General features: G+C 39.8%; 1 protein-coding gene across 3 annotated transcripts in view; it reads left to right on the top strand.

Annotated features, from left to right (window-relative positions):
* The window catches only part of Large1 (LARGE xylosyl- and glucuronyltransferase 1), a 506,337-nt gene that overhangs the window by 234,357 nt on the left and 250,230 nt on the right, over positions 1 to 21,750 (top strand). For all 3 annotated transcript variants that reach the window (XM_036187421.1, XM_036187422.1, XM_036187423.1), the window contains 2 exons: positions 4,594 to 4,676; positions 18,837 to 18,960. In XM_036187421.1, coding sequence (XP_036043314.1) covers positions 4,594 to 4,676; positions 18,837 to 18,960 — 207 coding nt within the window. The remainder of the gene's footprint in view (positions 1 to 4,593; positions 4,677 to 18,836; positions 18,961 to 21,750) is intronic.

Raw genomic sequence — 21,750 nt, 5'->3', positions numbered from 1 at the left:
GGGCTAGAACCCAAGCTGGGCAAGAAGCTGGACGCAGAAATAAAGCAGAAGCTATGGAGGAGTCCTGCTTACTAGCTTATTATCCATGGCTTACTCAGCTTGTTTTATTATGCTGTCCAAGATCACAGGCCTAGGGACAGCACCATATCCAATGAGTTTCCTGATATCAATCATTAATCAAAAAAATGACTCAAAGTTTGCTCACCAATCAATCTGATGGTGACATTTTTTAATTGAGGTGCCCTCTTCCAGGGATTCTAGCTTGTGTCAAGTTGACATAAAATTATCTATTATCTATTAGTGTGTGTTGTGTACACACACTGGACACGTGTTGTCGTGGTGTTGGTGTACACACACACACACACACACACACACACACACACACACATTATTGTAGTGTTGAAAACCTGAATATTGCAAGGCAAAAATTTGTTATCAACTGGGCCATATTTTCAGTCTTCCATAGTAGGAGACTGAAAATAGCAATCAACAAAAGTACAGGAACCTCTTTATAGCAATCAAGCGAGTGATTCAAAGTGGAATTTTGAATTTATTTTTATGATTGTGGGACAGGTACATGTCATAGGGTTATGGTGAAACAGTTAACATACCACCAAATATTTTATGCTCAGTCAGTTCTCAGAACAATGGAAACAAGTTACAATGTGTAATTCACAGCATTATTGAGGAAGAACCAGTCAAAAAATGTTGACCTCTAGCTAAGAACATACTCAAAATCTGACATTGTTTAACTAAGAATTGTCCCTTAACAATGTGTGTGAATATATATAAAGACAGGAGATGGGTGTCCAGTATCTTCCTGATTCTGTATCTATATTATTCACCAAGGCAGGGTATCTCACTGAACCCAGAACTTGAGGATTCAGCTAAACTAGCTATCCAGCAGCTTGCTTGGGGGAATTCCAAGTCTCTGCCTTCTTAGGATTAGGATTCCAGGATATGGCTTCCTCTGCTGGGAATTTACATAGATTTTGGGGATAGGAAATCTGGTCTTCCCATTGCCTGACAAGTGGTTTATCTACTGAGCTAACTCCCTAGTCCCTTAACAAAAGTATGGTTTACTCTAGAGTCAGAACAATTCTTACTTGGCAAGCAAGGGAGTGTGGGGGGTGGAGTTGTATACTTTAGAATAGTTTGTCTGCATCCCTAGCTCTATCTACAAGATGTCAGTTACATTTCTACCACAAATGATTATATCTCATAGCTCTTGAATCTTGGGATTGGGTCAAGTGCTCCATGTAGAGGACACTACCTTCTGACAGAGCATGTGAAGATCCTGCTAAGACACACAGTGTATGTTTTCAGAAATTCTGTTAAAATCCTAACTTCATGTGTTAGCTACCTTTCTTGGCACTGTGACAAAATACCTAATAAAAGCCATTTGAGAGAAGAAAGCTTTATTTTATCTCAGGGCTATAGAGGATATAGTCCACTGTGATAAGGGACACATGTTTGTGAGAGCCACTCATGGCTGGGACAATTGGAATAGGAGGCATTTCCTTACACCTTATAGGCATCCAGAAAACAGAGAACCCAGGCCAGAAACAGAGCTGGTCCATAAACCTTAAGTCAGCCTTCCTCCCTTTCACTTCCTCCATTTGAACTCCATTTTCTGAAGTGTACCCAGCCTTCTGAAACAGTGCCACCAGCTTGGGATCAACTACCCAAACATAGGATCCTGGTGCAGGATGGGAGGAATTATTATGCCCAGATTGCAGGGACCACCAAAAGACCACCATGGAGACCAAATGCCATATGTAAAAAACAAAGAGCATTTATCATCTTCAATCTCTGGGGCTTGGTCTCTGTTCAAAGCAATGGTGAGAGCAGAGAGCCTGAGCTCAGGTAGGGTGGGGGGTTTTATTATAGTAGAGGTTGGGTTGAGGGGTTTCCAGGGTTCAGGACAGTGATTGGCTGACAAATGACTAGGGATATAGGGAATGTTTGGAATGTCAGGCATTTCCTCTTAGATGCAGGCCCCACTGAGTGGAGTCATCTTCTGGCTTTTCCTGGGTCCAGAAGTTACCTGCCAGAAGTTGTGTCTGGGCCTCTAAGCCTGTCATGGCAGCTGTGTGGTCAAGTTTATTTTGGGGTCCCACAAGAATCAGTACCCATTCAAACCATAATATTCTCCAAGCTTGAGTTTCCTATTTGTGATACAAAAATGAGATACTGTACTTGACTCACACAGCTATGAGGTTTAAGTGTGGTAAAGCATGTAGGATATGAAGCACAAGACCTGGGATGTAGTCATTTCTTGATTGATGCCACCTCTCATTGTGCTTGCTATTAGTGTCTTTTCTTCCCCTTCATCTTTCTTGACACTTAGGTACAAGAACAGAGCATGAGGCTTGTATCAGGTACTTAGGATTTGTATCTTTGGTAGGGATGATGGTGGAGGTGTGGAAGAGCCAACCCTGAGTGCCTGAAAGCAGAAGGACAGGCACCACCCCTTGCTCATTGCTTCAAAGGATGACCTAGCCAGGGCAATGCTGGAGAGTTCACCTTGCACAGCATAAAACAGAGGCCTAGAACCAGACCATTGACTTTTTGCAATGAACACTTGCAAGTAAAGTGTGATATATGATATAAATAAGAGTTTACTGCATAACTCACTGTGTCATACTACAGCTTCTATGACAAGAATTTTTTTCTTTTTTCTGTTCCTTTTTTTCCCCTATTTTATTTTATTTTGAGTGGGAGGTTGCAAAAGCAGAGGGTGGATATGAAGGGATGGGGAAATGAATGAGATCCACATACTTGATATGAAAGACACAAAGAATAAATAAAAAAGAATCCAGTAGATGTGGAAACCACATGACAATAGACTTTCCTAGATAGTGATGTTCTGATGAAGCTGAATCCTGCTTCTAGCACTGGGGTGGAAGGAGTGGTCAGAGTGAGTAAAGGTAATTGGGATCAGAGATGTTATGGGAATGAATTGAGGCTGATGAATATAGTTTATTGTTTGTGTCTGATGGGTGTGTTTCCCATGGTAATACTAAATGTGGTGGTGAAGAATTCCTATTAGCCAGAAGTCATTGCACAAAGCATCTAGTGGAATGAGCAGTGTAGAAGAAGAACATTTAGAAGGAGCTGCCCAGGATAGTGGGGAGTCAGGAGCTATGATGTGACACCATGGTTTGTCAGAAGACCCATTGTGATGGTTGATTTTAATTTTTAATTTTACATAATTTAGAATCGTCTGACAGAGGCCTCTTTATGTCTGTGAGGGAGAATATTGGTTGTTGTGCATTGCCACTGTTGGCAGGCACCATTTCCTTCACTTGTCATTCTGGGCAGTATGAGTATAGAGAGGGTGAGAGAACTAATATGCATATATTAATACATTGCTCTGTGTTCCTGAGTTTGGATATGATGTGACTAGTTCTATCGAGCTCCTACAGTCTTGATATCCCTCCCTTCCTTCCTCCTCCCATTTCTTCCTCTCTCCCCTCCCCTTCTCTCTCACCCCCACCCTATTTAAAATTAATTTAAAAAACAACAAAACTTGTTAACCTTAGGGAAGAGCCAACCTGAATGTGTCAGCCTTACTGACAGCTTTGTGTATGAAGAGATATTTTTGTCACTTGTAATTCAATTACAGAGCACTACTGAACATGCAAAATTTAAAAATGAGACATGAAGGCTTGAATAAAGGCTCCAGAAAGCCACTTATTTGGGGTAATGTGTTGCTGAGTTAAATTTTTATATTGAGTGCCCAAGTGGGCTGGGTATGAATCTGTGAAATTCAAACTATTTTGTGGTACAGATCCTAGAATATTAGGTAGTGCCACCAACCAGAGATATACCTTCAGCCTTTGTTGTTTGCCCCGCTTGGTTTCGTTTTTGCTATAGTCTAGTTTGTCTTCCTCATGGAAGTTGCTTTAATCAGATATTTTAGCATAGCCACCAACATAACTGATATTCATGCCCTGTATGGTAGTTATTGACTGGCCCTTTCTGCTTTCCCAGAGCCACCTGGGGTTAAAGGCAGAGTCAGAGTTCATGTCTGTAGTTAATACTTTGACAGCTTACATGAGATGGCTGATAATGCCCATCTTAGTTCTGCCCTTTAATTCCTAGAATGGTATCTCTCATGTGTCCCTGAGCTGCTCACTGGTGTCTTTGGCCTGCTCTCAGGTTTACTTTAGTACTCTAATCCATTTCAGAAGAGCAGTTTACACTCTGAACCATAACTTGTCAGTCTGCAAGCTCTGACTTATTAGTCCATTAAGGTACATTTCTTCTCTTTTGCCAGTTGCCATTGTCTCCTGGCTTGGGGGCAAGGGACTCACTGTTTACTTTTTTGAGCCAATAATCATTGCAAACATCTCTAAAATGTAATTGAAAAGACTCTTAATGGCCTCCAAATGATGAAAGCTCCATAAACCGATTAAACAGACTTTAATAAAACTGTTTCAAGTTATTCTCCATGGCTGCAGGCAGTGCCCTTTGTTTTCTATGATCCCAACAAGAAATCAGGATGATTTTTCTCTCCTGTGGGCCTACAAGACAAGAAGGCTTGCTTCTATCTGTATGATAGTTCATTCTCTGTTCCTTTTCTCTCAGACCATCCATGTGGCCATTGTCTGTGCCGGATACAACGCCAGCAGGGATGTTGTTACCCTGGTCAAGTCAGTCCTCTTTCACAGGTAAGAACAGTCTTTGCTGTACTCTCCTGGCTTTTGTATGTCCCTGACCACCTGAATGTTGAAAAGAAGGTTAGATAAGAACATGCGTTTTTACTCATCATTCAGATTGCCATGAAAATTAAATTTTGTCCAAAATATGAAGGGTATTGCATTAAGAAAGCTTAATAGCAGGGGTTTGGCGTTGCTCAGCCATGCTTAGATTTGTAACTTTCAGAACTACAGGAGACTTCAAGGACATCCCCAGTTAGATGTTTCAGTTTCTGCTACCCTACAATCTCCTGATCTTTTTCTATATTCCTGTTGGCAGATTATGCTGTGATTTTCACTACATCCCACCTAAAATTCCTATTTAAAGCCCTAACCCTTGGTACTTTGAAATAAGACTGTAGATAAACTTTTAAAAAGAGAAGATTAAATTAAAGTAGGCACACTGTGGTGGACCCTAATCCCATATGGCTAGTGTTAAAAATGTAAGATTAGGACAGATACATTCAGAAGGAAGACAGTACCTAGCCAAGGAACTTGACCTCACATATTTTAGACTTCCATCTCCTAGAACCATGGCAAAATGAATTCTGTTCCAGATAGCCAATCTGTTTTAGTTTGCTGTGGCACATTGGATATTATAAAATAATACCCCAGATTGACTTGCCCCTTTTCTGGGTGCTTTGACTGTCAGAAATCATTCTTTATATTAGGCTAAAGGTGCTATCTAGTAGACCATGAGACCAGGTAAAAGTTTAGTCCTCTTCTGCTGGGAAGTGGAGATACCTCTTAGGTGTCATCTCTTCTGTATGTTTCTGCTTTCTTATGGACCTTTCTTCCTTCCCTTCAATATTCAGGTTTATTGCCCAGACATATTTAAGGTCACATACAGAATTGAGTCTGCAGTTCCAGCTAATACCCTCCTTGACCCTGCTCTGACTTCTTTTCATGGATTTGGATAAAGTTCATCTTTAGTTGCAACCAATAATTTAGGCAAACACATATGAAATGATTGAGTCAGAATCCTAAACAGAAGAAGAAACACTGTTGAGAAGAAGTTCTCAGTTCAGCTGAGTAGAGAGCACAGTATAGTCACTGGAATTCATCACTCAGACCCACCAACACTGCAAGACTGTGTATATATCATTTCTTCCACCTTCTATCTCTGTCTCCCAATCCCTTCTCTCTGCAGCACCTTGTAGCTCTCCCTCTTGGAGATAGTTCAGGTTCTCTCCTCTCCATCTAGCTTAGGCCTACTGGTCAATAACCTGCATCTACCCTTCATGGTTCTAAGATTTCTGTTCTTCATATCCATCTTTTCTTACTCATCAGGGACCAATGTATTCTTCATAGTGTTTTCTTACCTGTCCCTATGATGATATCATGCCTTGCCACCCTGGCGTGTTTGTAGCTCCCTCCACTCTCCATCATATGTCCTGCTACTCTGTCAACCTACTCCTTCCCTAATCCCAAGCCATCAATTGCCTTTTTACCTTATAGGATTTCACAAAGGCACTACCTATGACAGGAAGATGGATATGAAGAACAGAAATCTTAGAACCATGAAGTGTAGATGCAGGTTAGTGACCAGTAGGCCTAAGCTAGATGGAGAGGAGAGAACCTGCTTGCAACTCTCAGTGCATGTTTAAGCTCCTAGTCTATCTATAGCCCATAATACCCTGCTTACCTTTTTTTTTTTATACATACTTACTATGTTGATCTCTATGTATTCATTCATGATTCCTTCTATAGCAGAATACAAGCCTTTTGGAGAAAGAAACCATGACTTATTTTCTCTGTATCTCATGTATTTAGAAAATTACTAATCAGTAAGTGTTCATTTGTTTAGTGATTGCTCTTGGGGGAGTCCTTTAGTAAGTAAACTGAAGATACATATTTTTAATCAGTTACCTGAGATACAAATCTAAATTCAATTCACATTTACATTCATGCCACTGTTGTACCAAGAGGCCTTCAGGCAGTTCCTTTAACCCTTTGTTGCTCTGTTAACTTTTGCTGTGGTCATTCCCAATCTGACTTCATTTGTAAAGTTTATTCATTACTGAACTCTGTGGCATGTCTTTTGTGCTAGTCCAATTATGTAGCTGGAGTCAGCTGGCCTGTTGACAAAAGATCACAACTTCCCTTCTGCAATAAACGGTATTCAGCATTCAAAAAAGAAGAAGGAGGAGGAGAAAAAGTAGAAGGAAGGGGTCAAGATCATAATGGGGAAACCCACAGAGACAGCTGACCGGTGCTAGCTGGAGCTCACTGACTCTGGACTGACAGCCCGGGAACCTGCAAGAGACTAAAATAGACCCATTGAATGTGGGTGACAGTTGTATGGCTTGATCTGTTTGTGGGGTCCCTGGCAGCAGGACAAGGACTTATCCGAGGTGCATGAACTAGCTTATTGGAGCCCATTCCCTATGGTGGGATACCTTGCTCAGCCTTGATACAATGGGGAGGGGCTAGGCTCTCCTTCAACTGGGTATGCCAGACTTCATTGACTACCATGGGAGGCCTTACCCACTCTGAGGAGTGGATGGGGGTTGAGTGGGAAGGAGGTGAGGCAGGAGAACGGGAGGGAGGGGGGACTGGGATTTCCTACCTTCTAGCATCAAGGACAGGGTGGAGAATGTGAGTAACAAAGCTAAATATAACAGTATCAGTTAGCAACAGGGGCTGGCAACTCTTCCTGCCCCTTCTGCCCCTTTAAAAGCTATGATTTCTGTTGTATAGGTCAGAGGTCATAGGAATGTCAGGTGGAAATTGGCTGAGTCTTCTCATGTAAAGCCAAGTGCCTTTTCTACATGACCATATTCATTGTGCAGTTTTTGACACTTAGGTTTCCGCACCCTCCTTGCTGACTACAGCCAGGTGCTATGAACACTGAGCATGAGTCAAATGAGAGATTTCCTGCCATGATGTCATTATTCCTTGTCTCCAGAACAATGGAGAGCCCCTCCCTGATGGAGTCCAAAGGCCCATTTTTTTTTCAGGAAAGGCTGTTTGTATGATTAAAGATATTTTCTCTGTGTTTCAATTATGATAAAATTTTAAATCTCTGGTATTGTTTTTGAGCAAAAGTTTTCTTACTGTTGCCTTAGCTACAAATCACATAAACTGGTAGTTGTTGAAATTGTAAGAATCTTATTGAGAATAAACTTTTTATTCCAATAGTCTTTGCAGCAAGCACAAAGATGTTCAAATTAAAATAGCAATTTTAGTAGCAGCTGTGGAAGGCATATCATCCTTCTGTGGAGATGTGCACATTCCAAGAAGAGAGCTTGTTACTAGTGTGTGTAATGAAGATAAAGACTGCACCATGGCAATGATTACTTGGCTCTTCTGTACCAGGTGACCCCTGGAGTCCCTCCCTCACCTTGAAGTGATACAAATAAGAATAATTGTAAATTGATTTACGGCTGATAGTGATTTGGACATTAAAGCAAAAGGATGTTTGAAAGACATTTAACTGCGAAAGTCCAGCTATAAATAGCTTTATTGCTCCCAAGTCTGTTATGGGGATTAACTAAGACATGATTATAAAATATGTTGACAAATGAAGTACCTTCCTAATATTAATAGAATATTAGTAGTTCAGAATGCTTCTTTTGGCTTTCACTGTTAATTACAGTAATTAAGTTTATTTCCCAGACAAGATTTTCAACAGATTTTCATTTAAGGCCTTCTTTGTTATATCAAATCAATTTTACTTCTACAATATGTTTGGTGACAGTGGACATGCTGTGGCATGGAACAATGATAACAGTATCTACACTACCACCAAAAATGATGATGAAAACTAAAAGTAATGATAACAATATTAAAAGCAGGAAACTCCTTGTTGTCTGTGCAGAAGCCAAGGGACTGAGCTTAAACTTAGCTCTGTCTATCTCCTGGACATGTGATGGTAAAAGACTGCCATGAACAGTTACATACCAGTGTGCCACTGAATATTCTCCAACCTTCTGGAAAGAAATTTCAGAATATCTGCCAAGATCTTTACCCCACATGGCTACTGAAGGTTCTGTGTCGTAAAAGGATCACTTAAATGTTTTTATTCTTTTATTTTTGAGACTATAATGTAATTTTTCTTTCCTCCCTCTAAACCCTTCCATATACTTGCTCTCTTTGAAATTGATTACCTCTTTTTTCATATATATGTGTATACATTCATTCTTAACTATAATATTGGTCTGTATAACCATGGAGTTGGATTTTTCTTTGGGCTGCCAGCTCATAAATAATGACACAGAGATTTATTACCAATTATCAAAGCTCTGTCTTAGCTTAGGCTTTTTTGTGTTTTTGTTTGGTTTTTTTGTTTTTGCCCGAGACAGGGTTTCTCTGTTTAGCTTTATGCCTTTCCTGGAACTCACTCTGTATCCCAGAGTAACCTCAAACTTTCCTGGGTAGAGTAACCTCAGACTCACAAACTTGCCTGCCTCTGCCTCCCAAGTGCTGGGATTAAAGGCGTGTGCCACCACCACCTGGCTTAGGTTTGTTCTTAACTAGTTCTTATAACTTAAATTAACCCCTTTAAAAAAAAAAATTGTGTTCTGCCACATTGTGCTACCTCTCTTCCATCTTGTACCTCCTGTCTCCTCTTCCTATCTGGCTGGTAACTCTGCCCTTCTTCCTAGAGTCTTCTCTGTTCCCAGAAGTCTGGCCTATCCTCTTACTAGCTATTGGGCATTCAATTTTATTACACCAATTGCAACAATACATTTTCACACAATGTACCAATATCCCACAACATTACCAAACTCTTCTTGAAATCTTGCTTATAGTCATTATATAAAAGTAGCAACTAGGGTGGGAAATGGAGCATAGGATTGACCAGGCAAGGAAGCCAGCATGCGTTTTGGCTCTGCTTTTGCTTTAGATTTGTGGGAACTGCAGATCCAGGCAATCACCATACATCTTTGAACATTGGCTCTAGTCTCCCCAACAGCCCCTACCCAGCCATAGTGCCCTGTTTAGAACATGCAAAGATATGTTGCTGCTTTCCTTTTCAACAAATGCTGCTGTCACTCTTACCCTACAATAAATTCTCTTCTAAATATTGTCAAGATACTAAAGTGCCCAGTTCTGTGCCTGCTGAAGAAATGTACTATTGCTAACCCCTATTTCACAGACAGTACAACTGAGGACCAAGATGGCTAAGTCATTGCTCAAGATCACATGTCCAGGAGGTAGACAGAGCTAAGTTTAAGCTCAGTCCCTTGGCTTCTGAGTAACTCTGCACAGACAACAAGGAGTTTCCTGCTTTTAATATTGTTATCATTACTTTTAGTTTTCATCATCATTTTTGGTGATGGTGTAGATACTGTTATCATTGTTCCATGCCATCATCATCTTCCTCCCTCTAAGATTTGTACTTGTGAGGTGATGAATGGTGCACACACAAAGGATTTAAAAGCCTGAGCATCCATGTTCCTAATAAAATTTAAGTATGGACACGTGATACCTTTAAACATATAGGAGTCTGTAGAGAAAATAGGGGAAATATTTTTTTGTCAGATGTTAAACTTCATGTGGGATCTTGCATGTGTATTCCATCCCTACTCATTAGGTTCTACTATCACCATAATTATAGAGAAATTTAAGCTTAGAGAAGTTAAGTGGCTCATTCAATGTCATGGTTGAGTAGATGTTAGTTCATCAGTTCTAGTCTTCACTCTGTGTGATGTGGCCTTTTGATTCTTCTAGAAAGTTGTTCTCTTTTATCTGATAAAGAACTTTATTAGCTACCCTTGAATTTTTCCATTTTATTGAGGCCATTTTGCATCCTCCAGTTCAAGGATGTTGTGTCCTCAGATCCCTGCTACCTAGATTCTCTGAAATAGTTGTGTCAATGATTCACCAAGGACGGCTGGTGCCATCACTGGATCTTTTCTTTGCCTAAAATTGATGTTGTGTTGTCAACATCATAAGTAAAGATTATCCCAGCTCCAATGTCCTTTAATGAAAGCAGTCCTTGCATTGGGTTGTGAGAGCTTTGACACTTTCCTGACAAGATAAGGAGAGGCCAGAGATAAGCAATGGTTTAATTATTTTTGCTTTCTGTTCTGCTACATTTGTTGAATCCTGACCTTGAATACAGGAGCAGTTAAGGAAACAGAGGAAATGGATGTTGTGTTGCTAATTAAAAGGATAGTATGCAGGATTATCTGGAGATGGAACATTTCCTTGCCTCTATGGCAATACTGGTACTCAGACAAATGAGGCTACTGGATTTTAGAATATGGACCAAACCACCTGTCTAGAAAGAGGCCTTTTCCCATTTCTAAGCCTATACTTTTCCAAACACACACACACACACACACACACACACACACACACACACACACACACAGACAGAGAGAGAGAGAGAGAGAGAGAGAGAGAGAGAGAGAGAGAGAGAGATATTATCCCTTGTGAGTGAGTTTTTATTAACTTCAGTTTGCAAAATTTCCTTTGCTGTAAATGTGTTCCTAACATCTAGCCAAATGGTGTTCCATTTCCTTAAAGCAAAAGAGAAAGCAGAGGGTCACAGCCTCTGGCAAATTGTGGTATTTGCAAGGCTCTATCATTAAAATCCATTCTTACCTTCCTGAATTAGAAGCCAAAGGTAAAAGGAGACTTGGAAGCTACCTGTATAGAAGATAAAAATTTTTTTTTTTTTTTTGAGCTGAGGATTGAAGCCAGGGCCTTGCGCTCACTAAATCAAGATAAAATCATTTCCTTTATTAGTTAATCTTGATATATAGATCTTCATTAACCATGGGCATCATCAGGCTGTTTCCTGTGATCTTCAGAACTGGACATACCTCCTGGTCATACCCCAGCCTGGACATGTGCACACTCTCCCATTTAGTGAGCTAAGTGTCATTCAGGCCAGTGTTCCCAGTGCAGTGAAGGATCTAGAACAGCTGAGCATACACTCTAACCTACTCACACACTAGCCTTCCTTTTTCATACAGCAAACTGTTTCTGTGAGAATATTCCTATAATGTAACTGTACTTTGAAAGGGAAACATTCAGTATTGCCAGTAAATTTGCCATTATTTAGCCATCACCACTCTTGAATATTATGCCCTTTTCATTGCCCCCCAAGAATGCTCCCATATCTATTAGTAGTCACTCACATCACCAGTTATTAAGTTCCTCTCTGTAGATTTGCCTAGTCTGGACATTTTGTTGCCATGTGCATCATGTAATATTTAGTCTTTCTCACTGGCTTCTCTCCCTTCTAATGAAGTTTCATGGTTCTTCCATGATATAGCATGTGCTAATACTTCATTCCATTTTATTGTGTACTAATGTCCCTTTGTACGAATGTATTGTTCAGTGTTTATCATTTGCTGATGCCCATTTTGGTATTTACTACTTCTTGGCTATTACGAGTGACTTACGAAGAATAATTATGTATAAGCTTTTGTATATATACCTGTTTACTTTTTATTTATTGTTCTTTGACAATTTCATATATGATTATGTGTATTTTAATCATATGTAGCCAATTTATCCCATTTGCCCTGTCCCTGCCTTTTGCTGAACCCCTTCTCAACAAAATTACCTTATATTTTTAAGAGAGGAGTTAGCACCACAAAGAAAGTAGAAGCAATTTCTATAGTAGCTCATGAGCCAGTAAAGTTAAAAGTGACCAAATCAGTAGCCTACAAAATAATTTAAGAGAGTTGGAAATGGCCTAAGAGACCTGAATACATGACCACTGCCCTAATTGGATGAGTAAAGAATGATCACTTCCTTGGTTTCTCTAAGGAAACATTTTAAGATGGTATATGCAGCTTACTGGCTCAGCACATGATATATTCAAAAGTGATCCATTGATAAAAAGATCTCATAAGTCTCCATCCAGTTCCTTCTATAATACTCATAAAAGGTCACTTGATGAGGCAAAAGGAAGTTATTTTCCGTCAGATTTCTTCCTCATTTTTCCTTAATAAATCTAGTCTTTTTTAAAAAATTTTTTTAAAAATTTCTGTTCATCCCATGTTTCCTTATTCTTCATAGGCAGGAGACAAATGACCTTTATGCAACCTAGTTATGCTTTCTGGGGGTGCAGGCATGGGTTCATTTTCTCTGTCAATTAAAGAAGCAAAAATGCAGGGAAAAAGGTGTCTTAGAAATCTTAGGGAGTCACAGCAAAGCCATCATGTGATTGATACATAGAAAATTGGAGTCCCATCTTTGTAGTCAGAATGTTCTTTTGGGCTGCCAGTTCACAAATAACACAGAGATTTATTAATTGTGAAAGCTTGGCTATTAAATTAGGATTGTTCCACTGGCTCTTATAAGGTATTAACTTGTATTTTTATTAATCTACGTTCTACCTTGTGGCTTTTAACTCTCTCCCATTCTATGTGTTTGACTTGTTTCCATCTTAATGGATGTTCCTATGTGCCTAGATTATCTTCTTTTCCTCTCTGTTCTCAAATGTCCTGCCTATCTCTCTTACCTAGTTATTGACCATTCAGCTTCTGATTTTACCAATCACAGCAGCACATCTTCACACAGTATACCAATATTCTGTAATACCTATTGGTGTTCTTAGTCTTATTAATAAAAGAATTTAAGAAGCAGCATAAACAGAAGCTCAAGAACAAACATTGAACTCAAATGGGAGCTTGAGGACAATTTATTAGAGTTTAAAGGAAAACTCCAGGGAAAGCAAGCTGTAAATCTTGCAGCTACATGAAGTGGGAAACTGGTTAAAATAAACTGGCTTGGAGGTGATCCTTATGTCTTTAGGAAGCCCGGTGGCAGGAGTGGAGCTTTAGAAAAAGCATAAGAAAGTCCAAAAGCATTAGTTAGAGAGTTTAAATGCACACTTAGCACTAGCACTAGCTAGTTAGCACCTGAAAGAAAATGACAGAAAAAAGAAAAGAAAAAGAAATATGCCTGTCTGAATCAGGATTCAGACAGGCAGGTAGTCCCAGCCAAACTTAACCTAATGGGAGATCTTAGGGACTGCCTCAAAGGCATGAATTTTAGGAAGGAAAATAGCATTATCTTAAGGTGAACCTACCCTCATAGGTAAGCTACCCTAGCCAGGTTTTGGACCTCCATGACTGGCTTAAGTCTTTTTTTTCCCTCCTTTTTTAATTTATTATATTTGTGTTTTAATTTTATATATCAGCCATGGGTTCCCCTGTCCTCCTCCCTCCCACCCCCACCATTCCCCCAGCCCCCTCCTGCATTCCCATCTCCTCCAGGACCAAGACACCCCTGGGGATTCATTTAAACCTGGTGGATTCAGTACAGGCAGGTCCAGTCCCCTCCTTCCAGGCTGAGCAAAGTGTCCCTGTGTAAACCCAAGTTTCCAAACAGCCAGCTCATGCACTAAGGGCAGGTCTGGGTCCCACTGCCTGGGTGCCTCCCAAACAGTTCAAGCTATTCAGTTATCTCACTTATCCAGAGGGCCTGATCCAGTTGGGAGCTCCACAGCTTTTGGTTCATAATTCATGTGTTTCCATTCGTTTGGCTATTTGTCCCTGTGCTTTTCCAATCTTGGTCTCAACAATTCACACTCTTACAGTCCCTCCTCTTTCTCGACAATTGGACTCCTGGAGCTCCACCTGGGGCCTGGCCAAGGATCTCTGCATCCAGTTCCATCAGTTATTGGATGAGAGTTCCAGCACAACTGTTAGGGTGTTTGGCCATGTGATCACCAGATTAGGTCAGATCAGGCTTTCTCTCGAGCATTGCCAGTAGTCTACAGTGAATGTATCATTGAAACATGCCCCAGCCAGCGGGGTTTCAATGGGGGCAACCCACCTGTGTTAGCGAATGAAAGAGACAGGGGACACAAGAGACTGACAGCAATACAAGATTCTGATCAAGCTGCAATTTTTATTTCTCTCTGCAAGACTTATATAATATAGGAGAGGAGGGGCCAGGAAGGAGGGAAGGGGAAGAGATGTGGAAGGCATGCAGAACATGGGAGACGTGCAGGCCATGCAACTGCAAGGCTAAGGTCACTGGTCAGGGGCCATTTGTTCTGTTGCTAGGCTACCTGACCATGGAATGCTCTTTACATTCAGTTGCCATGGCACCTGACTGTGGAATGTTCTTATCTTTGGGAGCCTCCGGTTAGTAAACAGGTGTTACTGCTCTGGGGAAGGGCAGTGGGCTTATGACTTGTTCTCTGGCTTAGCTAGTACTTTCCATGGTTCATGTTTGGTTCCTGAAATCTTGGTCCCTAACAGAAACAAAGAGTTGGTTCTTTGAGAAATCAACAAAATAGACAAGCCCTTATCCAAACTAACCAAAAGACACAGAGAGAGAATATTTAAATTAACAAAATCAGAAATGAAAAGGGGGACATAACAACAGACAATGAGGAAATCCACAGAATCATCAGGTCATACTTCAAAAACCTCTACTCCACAAAACTGGAAAATCTAAAAGAAATGGATAATTTTCTGGATAGGTACCACATACCTAAGTTAAATCAAGACCAGATAAGCCATTTAAGTAGTCCAATAACCCCTAAGGAAATAGAATCAGTCATTAAAATCTCCCTACCAAAAAAAAAAAAAAAAAAAAATCCCAGGACCAGATGGTTTCAGTGCAGAATTCTACCATATCTTCAAGGAAGACTTAATACCAATACTCTTTAAATTGTTCCACACAATAGAAGCAGAAGGAATATTACCAAACACCTTCTAGGAGGCTACAATTACCCTGATTCCTAAACGATACAAAGATGCAACAAAGAAAGAGAACTACAGACTGTTCTCCCTCATGAACATGGATGCAACAATGCTCAATAAAATACTGGCAAACAGACTCCAAGAACACATCAAAACAATTATCCACCATGACCAAGTAGGCTTCATCCCAGGGATACAAGAGTGGTTCAACATACAACAGTCCATCAGTGTAATACACCATATAAACAAACTCAAAGAAAAAAAAACCACATCATCATCTCACTAGATACAGAAAAGACATTTGACAATATCCAACACCCCTTCATGATAAAGGTCTTGGAGCGATCAGGAATACAGGGAACATACCTAAACATAATAAAGGCAATCTACAGCAAGCCAACAGCCAACATCAAATTAAATGGAGAGAAACTCAAAGTAATACCACTAAAATCAGGACAAGGTAAAGCTGTCCCTTCTCCCCATACTTATTCAATATAGTACTTGAAGTTCTAGCCAGAGCAATAAGACAACATAAGGAGATTAAGGGGATAGAAATTGGAAAGGAAGAAGTCAAGCTTTCCCTATTAGATGATAAGATAGTATACATGAGTGACCCCAAAAATTTAACCACGGAACTGATACCGCTTATAAGCACCTTCAGCAACATAGCAAGATACAAGATCAACTCAAAAAAATCAGTAGCCCTCCTATATACAATAGACAAACAGGCTGAGAAGGAAATCCTAGATACATCACCCTTTACAATAGCCACAATGATATAAAATACCTTGGGGGTACTCTAATTAAGCATGTGAAGGACCTATATAACAAGATCTTTAAGTCCCTGAAAAAAGAAATTGAAGATGTCAGAAAATGGAAAGATCTCCCATGCTCATGGATAGGCAGGATTAACATAGTAAAAATGGCAATCTTACCAAAAGCAATCTAGAGATTCAACATAATCCCCATCAAATTACCAACACAATTCTTCACAGATATGGAAAGAATAATACTCAACTCCATATGGAAAAACAAACAAACAAACAAAAAAAAACCCAGGTTAACGAAAAGAATCCTGTACAATAAAACAACCTCTGGAGGCATCACAATCCCTGACCTCAAGCTCTACTATAGAGCTACCGTAATAAAAACAGCTTGGTACTGGCATAAAAACCGACATATGGACCAATGGCTTAAGTCTTAAGGAAGGAGACAAGGGCATGCTTTCACCTACCCTAGGTAGGGTCTATTCTTTACCCTAGCTCCCTGAGTTCAGTCTGGAAAATCTCCACTGCTTAAAAACAATGGCTGATATATAAAATTAAAACACAAATATAATTTTAAAAAAAAAAAGCAAAAACCAAGTGCAAAAACAAAACCTCAACTCATCACTTCTCTCTCTCTCTCTCTCTCTCTCTCTCTCTCTCTCTCTCTCTCTCTCTTTAAACCCACTGAATTTAATTAGGGTTGCTTGCTTGAGTGGAGAGTTAGTTTCTATCGTACAGGCAACAGTATTTTCATATTTATTATATCTTCATATATGTGTGTGTATATATATATATATATATATACACACACACACAAAACCCTTTCATATGTAACTAGGAGAGAAAATTGCTGAGTACCTCAGAAATAGTATTTCTGTACTAATTTTCATTTTATTTTATGTTTTTGAGAAATTTCCCAACTCCTTGCCTCCCAAATAACTTATATCTTTTGACAATTCCATCAGTAATGGTTGTTGGCTCAGAGTCCTCCCTATCCAAGCTATTGTCATGTTTTTATTTTAAGTATGCGAGAGGATGTGCAGAGCCATCTCACTGTGGTTTTACAGTTCGCATTTCCCTGGGGACTCGTGAGATTGAGTTTATTGACCATTTGTAAATCTGTCTTGAGAAATGTCAATTCAGAGCCTTTCTGGGATTTTGAATTGGCTTACTTGTATTTTTTTTTTCTCTTGGATTTGTAAAATGTTCTTTATCATCCTAAAAAATCCCTCATCAGCTACTCACTTACAGATATTTTTCTCCTACTCTGAGTAATGTCTTTTACTTTATTGATGTCCTTCCAAGCACAAAAGTTCTATTTATTTTGTTTTCCTTTTTTGGCCTATGTAAAACAGAATTATTACATGTAGTTTTGGGCTTTTAGGTGCTTGAGATGAAGGTGCCAGCATGATCAGGCTCCAGGAAACATTCCTCTGCATCTGCAAGTGAACATCCTGTTGTACCTTACAAGTTGTAGTGAGCAGGGACAGACAATGCAGTGAAGTCTAGTTTATGATTCCCTCCCTCCCTTCCTTCTTTCCTTCCTTCCTTCCTTCCTTCCTTCCTTCCTTCCTTCCTTCCTTCCTTCCTTCCTTCTTTCTTTCTTTCTGCTTTAGATGACAAGTCTAAGTGATGTGCCATTTTTTGAGAACAGCATAGCCTTTCTTGGCTATAAGGGAGCTTACGCTGGGGAGCTGTGATGTCTGAAGATCAGTCAGTAGTCACCAAAGTTAACCCAAGCCAATATTTATTGTCTTATGCCTTAAGAATAAGGAAATATAATAAGCAAGGAAAAGGCTAAGCAGAACAAATATAGTTTTATTAAGGAAAAGTAAGAGAGAACTCCTGAGAGGCAAAACATTGTGCTACCTTGCCCCATGGATGTACTGCAGGAACTTGATGAAGATTGATTGAATTATTTATTGAGACTGGACATTTTTAGCACATGGAGGCCTGAGCCAGTAAGGACTTCATGTATCCTATAGAAGTAGAGTATACATAGAAGTAGAGTTACTCCTCCTTGTGTATGAAATAATTTTGGGGTCACAAAGAATGAGAATACCACTCCAATTGAAGTATCTGGAGAAGGCAATTTTTTCCCCTTCCACCCAGAGAGTACTCTAAAGAGCAAGCACATCTATAAGAGGTACACTTGGTATTTATTCTAACTCAGGTGTTTACTCTTTCTTCACTATTGGCTGGGATCCTACCTCACAGTCTTATTCAACTGGCCAGTCTTAAAAGAATCAGCACACAGAAAATGAAGGAGGAAGGGAAAGGAGTCACTACTTCAAGGCCAAAATTTTCAGGTTCCAGGCTGCTGTGGGATGTCTTTCTGTATGCTGTGAATATGTGTTGCTCTGATTAGTTGATAAATAAAGCTATTTGGCCTATGGTAAGTCAGGTTTTAGTTAGGTGGGAAATTGAGGATAGACAGGAAGAGAAAGGAGAGGCAGGAGAGACGCTGCTATCCACTGCCAGGAAAAGCAAGATGTAAAAGTACCGGTAAGGTACAAACAAGAATTGGGTCTTGCCTTCTATGGTGCTTAGTTGTCTAGGCTCTGAAATGTGGAGGTTGAGGGAATTGTCCTCACCAAGAAGCATGGTGGAGCTATATGCCTGATTTACTTCCACAGTGGCTTGTGACACTGTCCCACATTATCAGTTGGGAAAGGGGTGAATTTGCAAGTAGACTCAAGGCCTTTAATGCTTTTTTTGGCATCTTCCTTTCCCCTCCACAGGAGGAACCCTTTACACTTTCACCTCATTGCTGATTCTATTGCGGAGCAGATCCTGGCTATGCTCTTCCAGACCTGGATGGTACCTGCTGTGCGTGTGGACTTCTATAATGCTGATGAGCTCAAGGTATGGAAAGGAAGAAGGGAGGAAGGGAGAAGAGTTCCCCTGATGTGCTGCATTGGAAACCTTGGTTGGGTATAATTAATTGAACTGTCACAAGAACAGGTACTTCACCTCCTAGTAGGAAATTTTCAGTTTATGACTGTGCTTATCTGAATTTATCATTAAGCCACATATTAGCAAAACTGGTCATCTAACACAGAATCTACTTTGGTCTGGGCAATTCTAGTCACCAAGGAAATCAGTAGAAGCTGAAGTTCACCGACCATGGTATGTATCTCAACATGGTCAGTGGTTGAATGGTAGATAATCACTCTGTTGTTCACTGAGGTGAATGTTGACCTCAGAGTCAGACAGACCTTGCCTAAACTCTAAGCATAGTTAACTTCTGGTCACAAGACACAAATCAATAATCAGCCAATACTAGCATGTTTTTTCAGGTACTGAAAGGTTATAATCCCATCTACTGGGGTAAGTAGGAGTTTCTGATGAAAGATGATGATACCCCAAGAAAAATATATTGAATAAATACTGCCTTAGGAAGATTTCAACCAGTAAAATTCATGTGATTATCTGATTCCTTTGCTTGAATGATGCCACCTTGTTTGCATGATGATTGAGATTGTGGTCTAATTAAAGACCACTGACAAGGGCTCCCAACTCTTCTTCTTATCTAACTCTTGTCATTGCTATGAATTCTCCCTAACACTTATCTATAAATATTAGAGGACACCTAATATGTGGCTTCTCCAGTGTTGCAGTCCTTTGGTTATTCTGTGCCCTCTATCAAACTTACTCTCCCTAATATCTTATCACTATCTGACCCATCCTTTTATACTCAATAGCATTACTTTCCTTTCTACTTTCCAAGAATGAGCACGAAACTTTCTATCCACTTGGCTCTTACCACTATGTCAAATCTGTAGTTCTTAGTCCCCCTGCAGCCAAAGGTTGCTGTGAATGCATCATGACACAAAATATAAACTTACATAAAACATGATAAGTTCTGTGTGTGTGTGTATTTGTGTTTGCATTTATTTTTTTTATTTTCTTATTTTTTGTAACACACTTGCATCAATCTTTAGCAAGGAATGTGTAAATGACAGTATTGTGTCACAATGTTAAAATGCTGAGCCTGCCATTGTCTAGCAGCACAGCACCTCTTTATTTGAAGTAAGAAGAAGAGAGCACATGCCTTGTTTTTCTGATGCATAGTAGGTGGTGCATGGTAGGTGTCTCACATACTAGGAGGTTTAGTGTACTGCTATTGTTAGAGGAACTAGTAATTTACTAGAGTTAGTTACTATTGTTAGTAGTTAGAGGAAAACTCTGGCTTTCTGTTTGTAACCACCTTGGGAAGGACCAGACACATATGCATGGGGTTGATTCTGGCAAATAGATTCTTCTAAGAGCCACAAAGCCATTATAATTTCATTTCATAGTAGTAACATTTTAAATAGATTGATCATGTTGATGCATGCTAGAGTTTCTGATTTTCACATATTTCAGGCCCTGAGGCTGAAGGAGATGTTCAGTATTTTGCATTTGGGAATTGTTCTAATTTGTGTGCCATTCTGATCTATTCTGAGCTAAAATTGATTAACACTTTTAAAAAGGTAAAAACAAAATTTAGCAAATTGCTGTACTAATTAAGGTGGAAAGCAAGTCACTCTGTTTCCCAGGGTCTTAGTGCATATACCATGGGTAAATGAAAAGAGGGAGAAGGAGCAGAGTTGGCAAGAAGGCTACCTCTGCCTCCACACTTACTACTCACTCTTTTTCCCTCCCTTGTCACAATCAGTGAGCCACTTATGGCTTGTTTAGAAACACAGACTGAGTCAGGTGGGGTGGCATGGGGCTGTGGTCCCAGAAATGAGGAAAATGGGGCTGGAGGATAATTATTTCCAAGCCAGTCGAAATGATATAAAAGAAAAAAAAAAAAAAACTGGGTGAGGGTAGTTCCTAAATTTTAATTTCAAATATTTGTTTTCCACATACAGAAATTGGGTCTCAGGCTTGGCTAACTTAATTGTCAAATGGGCTGGAATAATGCCAGCCATTGAAGGAAGATATAGTATCTGTAACATGTCAGGTTCTCATAAATGCTTGGGGCTTTCAGACACAGTGGCTGGAACCTATAGTCCCAGCACTAGGGAGACTGAAGTGGGAGGATTGATAGAAACTTGGAATTAGAGAAAACATAGTAAGACTCTGTTTGTGTGTGTGTGTGTGTGTGTGTGTGTGTGTGTGTGTGTGTGGTGTTGTTTGTCTTGTTTTGTTTTATTTTGATTTTTAATGTTTTGAAAATTGAAGAATCCCACTTTCTTTGAATCCTAAGATCATGTAGTATCTAAGTTGTGGATCCTATTGATTACACAGCCTGGGATGTGATCCATAATGTTGATTAATGATTAGGATGTTGAAGGGACAGGGTGCCCCCTGTAGCCCAAGGCTTTCCTGAATCCCTGAACCTCAGATGACAGGAGACAAATAGAGAAGGTGTATAGTTCTACTCATGGAGATCCCGATAGACTAATTGTCTATTATTTTACATACTGGTTTCGTTCTGGTTATATTTTTTTGTCAATTTGACACAAGTTAGGGTTATTTGGGAAGGGGAACCTCAGTTGGGAAAATTCCTCTGTCAGATTGGTCTGTATGACATATTCTTGATTAAGAGTTAATGTGAGAGGGAACAGCACACTGGGATGATACCCCCTCTAGATAGGTAGTCCTGGGTTATATAAGTACGTACACTGAGCAAGACATGGAAAGCAAACCAGGAAGCAGTGTTCC

Source organism: Onychomys torridus, chromosome 5, assembly GCF_903995425.1.
Source record: "Onychomys torridus chromosome 5, mOncTor1.1, whole genome shotgun sequence".
NCBI classification, from domain to species: domain Eukaryota; kingdom Metazoa; phylum Chordata; class Mammalia; order Rodentia; family Cricetidae; genus Onychomys; species Onychomys torridus.
Note: the sequence above shows the minus strand (reverse complement) of the source record. Positions and strands in the feature narration are given on the sequence as shown.